Raw genomic sequence first — 11,336 nt, 5'->3', positions numbered from 1 at the left:
AAAATCTTTCCCCACAGGGCTTTGTGAAGTAAAAAGTTGCCTAGTTGTGTCCAACTTTTTGCAACCCCATGGACTATAGAGTCCATGGAATTCTCCAGGCCAGAATACTGGAGTGGGTAGCCATTCCCTTCTCCAGGGGATCTTCCTGACCCAGGAATTGAATTGGGGTCTCCTACACTGCAGGCAAATTCTTTACCAAGTGAGCTATCAGACAGGGCTCTGACTTATTCCTAAAAAATTTTTTGTGGTTTTAGTTTCAAGACTGCATTTCATAATGATTCACTATTTTCCCATTTTTCACTGAACTAGCAAAGAAAACTTCGCCAAAATAAAAACAAATAACAAGAGCAAACTGCAAACAAACCACTAAATACTGAAAATTCAGACAGACAGACAGATAACGTATTTTAAATATGCCTTAGGGTATTTATTACAGACTAACTCTAATCTATGAGGTTGAAATAAGAACATCATTTGGTACTTAACACTTACTCACACTCTGTCTTTTGAGGGTTCTGGATGATGCAGAGATATATGATGTGTATATTATGACTGAATTGTCCTACACCTCCCACCCAAATTCATATGTTGAGATCTTGACTCCCAGTTCCTCAGAATGTGACTGCATTTGGAGATAAGGTCCTTAAAGAAGTGATTAAGTTAAAATAAGGTTTTTGAGGGTGAACCCTACTCCAATATGATAGGTTTCCTTATTAAGAAAAAAAAAGGAAATTTCAATGTGGACATGTTTGCATGGAGGAAAGACCATGTGAGGACACAACAATAAGAAAACTATATATAAGTCAAGGTGAGAGGATGCAGAATGAAACCAACCATGCCAACATTTTGATCTTGGGCTTTTAACCTCTAGAGCCATGAGGAAATAAATTCCTGTTGTTTAAGCCACTCAGACTGTGATACTTGGTTACAGCAACCTAGCAAACTAATATACTGTCAACTTGCTCCTTTCCTCTCACCCTCACCATGAGTTTCAGAGTTATATAGATCATATAGTTGGATGAAGAGGCTGTGGAACTTAAGCACTTGTAATGTTGAAGGTCCCACCCACATCAAATTAACTATGGAATGCTCCTACAGCCACATAAACTCTATATATTTTTCTATAAAATAAAAGCATTTTAAAAAATTACAATCAGGTTTTGTTAAGGATAAGATATTCTTTTAATATAAAATTTATCTAGATATTACTAAGAAATTATTTGCCATCAATTACTTGATAGCTATATTTTGTAGGCCTTTATACATTCATTGGAGAAGGAAATGGCAATCCACTCCAGTATTCTTGCCTGGTGAATCCCATGGACAGAAGAGCCTGGTGGGCTGCGGTCCATGGGGTCGCACGAGTCAGACACGACTTAGCAACTAAACTAACAAACTAACTAACTATACATTCATTAATTTCCACTTTGTAGTTTCTTAATTTGAAGTCAATGATTTTTCCTTTTTCAGATCACAGTTCTTAGCACTATATCTATATTAACAAAAGTATGAAATATATCCAGTGGACAGTTATTCTTTTCTGTTTGGATATTTCTTATTAGGTGGCCATAATGTAGTTCCTTTCTTCACTGCCTTCCTCTGTTTTTATCCTATTTTCTTTAAAAATTACAATTCTTGACAGTAGATCCAAAGGAAGTAAAGAGGTAGAAAACCGGAAGAGGGAAGACAGAAAATATGTTGAGGATTGTAGCTTTTGTGTATAAAATTATGCAGTGTGCTAGAAAGAGAGATAGAAGTACAGTAGATGAACTGTAGATGCCACAGTAGATGAACATTTGAGAATCACTGAAAATTAGGCTATACACTACGCATACCAACCTCATGTCTAAAAACATTCAAGTGTAAACCTGCCAAATTTTTGATGGAACAGTCTTGTGTTTGAACTTTTTGTTTAGGACATAAGAACTTTCTATAAACTGACTTGTACTTGCATATCCTTGCTTATTCAACAAGCTTGAGTTATCCACTTTTGTACTAATCTGCTTCTTGAAAATAAGATAATATACCTTTCTACGTGGCATTTTAGTTTAAGCTACCAGAAACTTATTGAAATATTCAGTCAATGCAGCCATGGACAGGCCACAATCCCTGCCTTTTGGTGATGGTAGAAGGATCTGAATATATCTTTCTTATTCCAGGAAGAATTAAAAAAAATTCGGTCTTGAAAAATACTACAAGAACTAAAGGAAAATAAAAAATTACCTTTAAAGCCTAGAGTAATAGTGTAGTTCTGGAAAGAATTTAGAACTGGAAATCAGAAGAAATTTAATTAGACTTCTTTAGATTCTTTATCAAGGTGCAGAAAAATAGAATTTTTCCTTGAAAATTAAGAGCAGAAAGTCATAATTAAATAGTTCTGCAGATTACCATTATGGAGTATCTACTATATCCAAGGTACTGTGCTAAATGTGGGGGATACAACTTTGATAAGAAAATTCCAGAAAATGGCTACCATAAGAAAATAAATGGAATTAAACTCAGTATGTAATTGTAGAAATAAAATTCCATATGGCAGGATTTCTGCTTATGGCTAACATGAACAGAAGGAATGAATTTGTCCTTTCAGCTGAAACAAATAAAAAATAGACAAAATATATGAAACAATAAGTTTCAAGATACTAAACCTAAGGCAACCAAGGGAAATGGGAAACAAACAAGGTGAGCCCTATGATTGCCTCAGCTTACACCTTGAAAGGGCTTCAAGGCTGTAGAATAGAAAGGGTGAACCCTAAGAACTCTAAGACAGAGCTCACCAGACTGACTACAGGGAATGGACAAAGCTGACAGTCTGGAGAGTGCAAGGAAGCTAGAGTTTGCAATACAGAACACTAAAGGTATACGGAAAGAAATCTAAATATCCAGAAAGGGTCTCCCTTGAGTATTCAACTGAACAATGCATGTGTGAAGGCTAGAAATAGTGACTGGTCATACCAGCCTGACTGGAAAACCTCATTATTCACCCGGCATTGGGTAGCACATGTTCAATGTCTTGCCTCAGTAGTTGAGTCCCTTGCTTAATAAATCTTAAAATCAAGACCCCCCTCCCAAAGATCAAACGTTTCCAGGTAATTTAACTGCATCCCAGAACAAGACAAGAATATTTATAGAAATACAAAAATATTCAGCACCTCAAAATTTATATTCACAACATGTAGCATCCAGTCAAAAATTATCAGGTATGCCAAAAAGCAGCAAAAAGGGACCCTTAATGAGCATAAAAATCAATAAATTGAAACTGACTCAGAACTGACAGAAATGTTAGCTGTAGCAGATAATGGCCTTAAAAGTTATTATAGTTGTATAGCATACACTCAAAAAGTTAAGAGATAAGGAGGATAAATGAAAAAGACCCGCATTAAATTTCTACAAATGAAAATGTCAGTGTCCATAAACAAAGTTTTATTGAAACAGAGCCATGACTCTTTACCTATTGTCTACAGCTATCTTAGCACTAGAATGATGGAAGTTGAGGCATTGCTAGAGAAACCTTATGTGCCCCTCTCCTCACTTTGTACTGCTGCTCAGTGTGAGGCAACTGTAATTTGGCAGCATGTTGAGTGCCATGTGTGTGACTGTACTATGGTATTTTATTCAAGTTTTTAAAATTACCATTGATGTCCATCATCTAAAAACAAGAAAGGAAGAGAAAAGTGGACTTTGGGATGTCTGCTTTTAAGGCACAATAGGCTGTGGATCACTTTGTGTTCTAATTAGGTGCCACAGTGTTGTGTTTATTATGCTATGCTACTGTATAGTTCTAAAAATAAACAGAACGTGTCAACATTAGCAGACAGCACTCATCATAAAATTCCTAATTCACAGGAAAGTAACACTTATAAAAATTAGAAAAATTAAAATGGAATAACACATCTTAACAATATATTCATAAAACTAAAAAGTGAAAATGAGGCTGAATCTAAATAAGTTTCTGAGCACCTCATTTATTAGCTAAGTAAAGAAAGTCACAGATAGTGAGTTAATTAAATTATGTGTGATTGCAGCAGTGGAAGAAATGTGTTCAGAGGACATAAACTTATATCAGATGATTAGTGTTTTGATAACTATTGCTCAAAAAGTTAAGAACAACAGAAATATCAATAATCAATTGAAAATCAAGGTAGGTCATTTTGAGTAGTTTCCCTGGCTCTTGATGGATTGACCTAAATACTGATACTGCTTAATTGTTGGTTTTTTTGAGGAGTCAATGTCAAGTTCCCATCTCTCTCAGAATTTTCCACAGTTTATTGTGATCCACACAGTTAAAGGCTTTGGCATAGTCAATAAAGCAGAAATAGATGTTTTTCTGGAACTCTCTTGCTTTTTTGATGATCCAGCAAATGTTGGCAATTTGATCTCTGAAAGAAATGGGAATACCAGACCACCTGACCTGCCTCTTGAGAAATCTGTATGCAGGTCAGGAAGCAATAGTTAGAACTGGACATGGAACAACAGACTTGTTCCAAATAGGAAAAGGAGTATGTCAAGGCTGTATATTGTCATCCTACTTATTTAACTTATATGTAGAGTACATCATGAGAAACACTGGGCTGGAGGAAGCACAAACTGGAATCAAGATTGCCGGGAGAAATATCAATAACCTCAGATATGCAGATGATACCACCCTTATGGCAGAAAGCGAAGAAGAACTAAAGAGCCTCTTGATGAAAGTGAAAGAGGACAGTGAAAAAGTTGACTTAAAGCTCAACATTCAGAAAACTAAGATCATGGCATCCGGTCCCATCACTTCATGGCAATTATATGGGGAAATAATGGAAACAGTGGCTGACTTTATTTTTCTGGGCTCCACAATCCCTGCAGATGGTGATTGCAGCCATGAAATTAAAAGACACTTACTCCTTGGAAGGAAAGTTATGACCAACCTAGATAGCATATTGAAAAGCAGAGACATCACTTTGTCAACAAAGGTCCATCTAGTCAAGGCTATGGTTTTTCCAGTGGTCATGTATGGATGTGAGAGTTGGACTATAAAGAAAGCTGAGCACCAAAGAATTGATGCTTTTGAACTGTGGTGTTGGAGAAGACTCTCAAGAGTCCCTTGGACTGCAAGGAGATCCAACCAGCCATCCTAAAGGAGATCAGTCCTGGGTGTTCATTGGAGAGACTGATGTTGAAGCTGAAACTCCAATACTTTGGCCACCTGATGTGAAGAGCTGACTCATTGGAAAAGACCCTGATGCTGGGAAAGATTGAGGCTTGAGAAGAAGGGGACGACAGAGGCTGAGATGGTTGGATGGCATCACCGACTCGATGGACATGGGTGTGGGTGGACTCTGGGAGTTGGTGATGGACAGGGAGGCCTGGCATGCTGCGGTTCATGGGGTCACAAAGAGTTGGACACGACTGAGCGACTGAACTGAACTGACTGAATGTCAAGTTTGAAGTGACTGAAAAATTAGCTGCTATGGATAATCTGTATGCAACACCTACAGTTGAGAATATTTTCAAAGAAGTTGATACAAAAACCTAGATGAGTACAACCTGAAGTGTAACTTGCTAAGATGTACTACAATTGATGGTGGCAAAAATATTTGTAGAGGAAAAAGAAAGGTTTAGTTGGACAAATTTATAAAGTTTGTGAAAATGAAGGTGTATAAGGCCTGTTGTTATTCATTATATTCATATTATTCATTAATAAAGTATTTTGTGGAAAATAAATGAATTTATTACACATTATTGGACCAGTATGTTCAATGAAATCCATTTGTCTGTATAGCTTTCTCTTATTTTTTTGGTCAAAAGTGGAAGTTGAATTTCTTGATTTGTCTTTCCAACAGTTTGTGGGTTTAGCAGTGGTAATGTTTTACTGTGAAGTATTGAGTTCAGGGCTGAGATTGAAATTTTTCTTTATAAGAAGAACCATCTTGAACCACTATGGTTTTGGATATTAGGTTTTGCTGTAGACTTGATAATGTCTCAATGAATTCAACCTAAAATTGTAAGGCAAACAGCAATTATACACCAACATTATACTGTGGTAAAGTGGTGACTACTCACATTGTTTGAATCATAAGTAATGTTAAGCTGTTTTATACTCTTTCCATGTCAAAAAATTAAATCAAGAAGTGAGGTCACCATTGTCTAGGCAATGATAGCCAAGCTCTACCTAATCAATTCATTGGGCTCTTGGAATTAATGAATGAAATTTTTATTTCTTGGGGGGCAATATAACTATAGTTATGATGAGGAGAATTCTTGGAACTAACATTGTGTCTGTCAGTGGTATATCAAGTGTACATTGTGGCATCAATAACAGTTTCTTATGGACAAAAGTGAGGTAAGACTTCTGGTTGATGAAGAGGAGTTGCTAAAATATACAGAAATAGTACCTTGTAATTCTGTGAAATTCAGTCTCTCAAAGAATTTGAAATGGCTCTATACCTTTACTAAAACTACATTTTACACAGAAAATAGTCTATTGACAGCTGTACTGGCAGTAAGCCATTACCTTGGGCTGAAATAATACCAGTTAAATTGGTTGTATTCAATCAACTGTTTCAGGAATCATTTTGTCCTATAACCTTAGTTCACTAAGATGTTTTTCTCATGACTCTCAGAGTATCAGAACATCTAAAAATGACCAGGAGCTTAGGCTTTTGGTCATTAGTAAGGGTTTCATAATAACAGTTATTGTTATTAAAGGGCTAGTTCATGAACATTCACTCTAATACATTTGATAAAAGTAACATGTGACTGAAATTACATGATGAAGAAACTGAGATGGAAATATATCTTCCTTAAGTTGATATGATAGGAAATACGACCCTGAATTACTGTTTTCTGATTCATCTCTAGTGTCGTGCGTCTTTGTGAGAAAAGAAATAGTGGTCAAATGGGATTTGGAAATAATTCTTCCTTTGATAGAAAGAGAATCCATTCAAGTTAGATATGATTCTACCTATATATGGCAATGCAAGGGTTTATGTGAATTATATGCTAGTAGACACAGTCTCATTTGTGGGATCTTTCTTTGCTTTGCTTTTCAAATTCTGCAACTTTAAATGGGTCATTGGTATTCCACCCATCTAGTCTTTAGCTACTACTTCCTATTCAATGAAAATGATTTGACTTGCTCAGAAGTTATCATGAGAACAACATTTACTAACTGCAACAGGAAATTTTCAAATGATCAAATGGTATTAGTCAAATGCTTATAAGGAACCACACTGACAAATATTCTCTTTAATTTCTCTTGATGAGAGACAACATTATCATTTGACACAACTAAGGGATTTTTAGGGAAGCAGTGTTGGTCTTTAGTACTGATTTGTTCTTTTCATTCAAGTAAATACTTACTAAAAGAAATGTTTTACTTATAAAGTATAGCTGGCAGTAAGAATACCTATTTCACTGAATTCTTAAAAGATCTGAATGATGATGGTAGTAAGAGAAAAACATTCACACAGAAAAGGAAAAAAAAACAAGTTTTGTAGAATGGAGATCCAAATGGAATTATAGGGACTGATATTTCTGCCAAATTTAGTGAACCCTTGAATTTCTAAATACAGATGTTGTCATTCATCTAATTCTGTTGTGCTATGGAGGATCATTGCTACCCTCATTACTTAATGACTAAGTGAAATTCTATCCATCATTTTTTCCCATTTATATCAGTAAAATCCAGCTTCTCAGCCTTACTTTAAAATTTAAATGTTATCCAATGAAATTTAGAGCCTTGTTTTAAAAATTATAAAAAAGAGTTTCAGGAAGCAATGAAGATGATGCCCCCTTTCCTCTTTAGGTCTTTCTACATCATAAAATTAGTTTTCTAAACCAATACAGAAGCATGTGAATGTTTATAATTGTAACCAACTTGCTCTATTCTCTAGTATTAGAAATCTATCTCCTTGCATGTATTTATTGAACAAAGAGGTTTTTCAAAAGTTACAAAAATTAGAATAGTGGCCATGTCCTGTGGAAATAGCTTCCAAAAGAAAATACAATTTTGAAGAGCTGTTTTAGTTGACAATTTGTTGCTCTGATAGCAATGCGGTAATCAACATTTCAGTATTTCTAAACAACAACAACAACCGAAAACTGTTAAGATTTTTCTGTCATTCAGAGGTGCATCATTGACTTTCCTTTTCTCCACATGCATAAGGAAAAAGGAAAGTTTATAACTCTGGTAGAATTCTTATTTTAACAAAGAGATCAAAGACTTTATCTCACTTAAATTCAAACTGGAAAAATTTTGTTTTGCATTTATTTTCTTAATCGTAGTTGAAATCCCACTTGTAATAAAAGATTAATTTTATTAAAATAACTGGATGAAAACTAATAAATTACTCTTTATCTCTTCCATACTATCCTACTCCCCATACTTATTTGAGCATGACTTTGATATACATTATGCTGGTCATTCTGTCATTGATTTTGAATATTGTGCATAAGTGTGAATTTTATTTACACCTATTGTGACCAGTCATGATTACACATAACTCTTTAACTTGATCTGTATAACAATAGCACAGAACCATTTCCAGATACACATGAATTTAACTTGTTACATACTATGTGAAATGAGATTTTATTTTCTGGGGGGAAGGAAAAATTAAACTTTCTTCTTTTAAAACTTCCAAGTTATTTGTGTGTTTTAATTTTGTTACTTTATCTTATATTACTATCTAATTCTGAGCTTTTTTGTCTAACTCATTCTTGGTGTTTTCTGTAGTCCTTTGGTTATCCTATTATGTGTCCTAAATGCCCTTTATTTTTAGTTAAAAATGTCCAGAACTGAAAGTCTTCCTTATATCTTTCATTGAGAGCTCCCTGTTAGCCCTGAGACTTACCTGGTCTCCTTAATGATGTGGGTCATCTCAGCATAGCTCACATATATGCAAAGACACATATGTGTACATGCATTCATGTGTAACACAAGCATACACCATTTAAAAATAAAAGCAATATACATACTCCTTGGATTTGTGCTATATCTATGGCTAATATTGTTGTCAAGGCTCCTGTGCTGTTTTCTTTATCATCAAACCAGGAAATATCCTAAGGAAAAAAGAGAATTAAAATGGTTATCAAAAAATTCTTTGACTTGTGATTGTGCAATATTAACTTGTGCTGTGTGCCTATTTGCTCAGTCATGTCCGACTCTGCAACCCATGTACTGCAGCCTACCAGGCTCCTCTAACTGAGGGGATTCTCTAGGGAATAATACTGGAGTGAGTTGTCATGCCCTTCTCCAGGGAATCTTCCCAACCCAGGGGTCGAACCCAGGTCTCCCACATTCCAGGTTGATTCTTTACTGTCTAAGCCACCAAGGAAGCGCTATATTAAATTTGAAGGCATTTATTTGCTTGCCTCTTTACTCACAGGCACTTAAAATTTATGGAGCAAATAAATTTTGTTTCTTACTTCATGAAGATCTATATGTAGATACAAACTGAAGAACTTAAGCCCAACAGCTTGGCCTCTTTACCATGCTACAACACTATATAATAATCAGTGTTTAAAATGATCATTTTGAACCACCAAGTAGTTTATAATTTTACTCCACATGTAATTTTTGTGGAGAGCAGATTTTACTAAAAAAGTAAGGTAATGCACAACACACCTTAGAAATATTTCCAAACTTTCTGTGTAAACTTAGAAATGATAAAAAAAAAAAATGTGTTTCCCTCTCTTGAGGACCTATATAGGCAAGATTTTCCCTGACACTTCACATTCCCACCTAGATCTTATAAGTACTGGGCATTGTGAGAAGCTAAAGAGGCAGAAAGCCTGCTGTAAAATCCCTGCAGCCAAAAAAGCATGCAATTTGATAGGTCAAAAATACACACAATAAAAGCATAATGTTATAACCAATTTCATTTTCAACATCAAATACAGATAACACTTAGCACTTCTCAACTTGAGGAATGCTGATTTTCTTTCCTTCCCTTAGCTATTGAATGTTTCCTCCCATGCACTCAGACTACTTAAACCTCTTATGGTTTAAAACTATGTGGAGACTGGCTCTAAAAATGACTGATTTTTAGTGAGTGAAGAGCAAAAGAATTGTTGAATTACTACAACCCTGATGGCCCCTGAGGGCCCTGATGCCCAGGTAACACATTTCTGCCAACTAAGGAAACAAAAACAAGACAGATAGAAGATGGTGCATTAATCATGGTGCTATGTAAGAAGAAAGCCCCTGTGGAGGAATAACGGAGGGGTCAGGGGGATTGCAGTCCTAGCATGACATCACTACTCTGTAAACCCCTGGATTGGGAAGGTGTCCCAAACAATTTCTAGATGCTCAAAGGGCATTTTATAGAGATCACGATCTGCACTATACAGTAGTGGTGTTGAGAACAGAACCCCAGTCAAGAGCCTATCTTATTGTGAACACACATGAGTGGTAATTTTAACTACAGCACTCCTGATCTAGAAGATATTACTTGGTTTTTATTGTATACTAGCGGGCTTGATCCCTGGGTTGGGAAGATCCCCTGAAGATGGAAATGGCAACTTAACTCCAGTATTCTTGTCTGGAAAATCCCATGGACAGAGGAGTCTGGTGGGCTACAGACCATGGGGTTGCAAAGAGTTTTGGACAGGACTGAGTGATTGAGCATGCACTCATAGAATATATGTGTATATATATATACACACATATATATAGTTTACACTGCATAATTATTTCTATATTTCAAATGACATGGAATACCCAAAGAAGTTTTAGATACAATATAAAGTAAAAGTATAAAAAATAATTTATTATTTAATATTTCATTCCTGATTCTGTTGTTGTTGTTCATTCCCTCAGTCATGTTGGACTCTTTGTGACCCCATGGACTGCAGCATACCAGGCCTCCCTGTTCCCCACCGTCTCCTGGAGTTTGCCCAAGTTCATGTTCATTGCATCGGGGATGACATCCAGCCATCTCATTCTCTGACACCCTCTTCTCCTTCTGCCTTGATCTTTCCCAGCATCAGGGACTTTTCCAATGAGTCGTCTGTATGAATTGGATGACGAAAATACTGGAACTTCAGGTTCAGCATCAGTCCTTCCAGTGAATATTCAGGGTTGATCTTTAAGATTGACTGGTTTGATCTCCTTGCTGTCCAAGGGACTTTCAGGAATCTTCTCTAGCACCACAGTTTGAAGGCATCAATTCTTTGGTGTTCTGCCTTCTTCATGGTCCAACTCTCATAACCATACGTGACCACTGGGAATCCCATAGCCTTGACTATACATACCTTTGTTGGCAGAGTAATGTCTCTGCTTTTCAACACCCTGTCTAGGTTTGTAATTGCTTTCCTGCTAAGAAGCAATTGTCTTCTGATTTCATGGCTGCAGTCACTGT

General features: G+C 36.0%; 1 protein-coding gene across 4 annotated transcripts in view; it reads right to left on the bottom strand.

The window, feature by feature from the left end:
• The window catches only part of ABCB5 (ATP binding cassette subfamily B member 5), a 144,023-nt gene that overhangs the window by 33,050 nt on the left and 99,637 nt on the right, over window positions 1-11,336 (bottom strand). For all 4 annotated transcript variants that reach the window (XR_014067562.1, XR_014067563.1, XM_081536770.1 and 1 more), the window contains one exon: window positions 8,953-9,036. Coding sequence is in view for 2 of the 4 variants with exons in the window: in XM_081536770.1 (XP_081392896.1) it covers window positions 8,953-9,036 (84 nt within the window). In the remaining 2 variants the exon portion in view is untranslated. The remainder of the gene's footprint in view (window positions 1-8,952; window positions 9,037-11,336) is intronic.

The sequence above is a fragment of the Giraffa tippelskirchi genome, chromosome 10, assembly GCF_054371585.1.
Source record: "Giraffa tippelskirchi isolate mGirTip1 chromosome 10, T2T-mGirTip1v1.2.pri, whole genome shotgun sequence".
Taxonomy (NCBI): Eukaryota; Metazoa; Chordata; class Mammalia; order Artiodactyla; family Giraffidae; genus Giraffa; species Giraffa tippelskirchi.
This window is presented reverse-complemented; position numbering and strand designations above follow the sequence as displayed.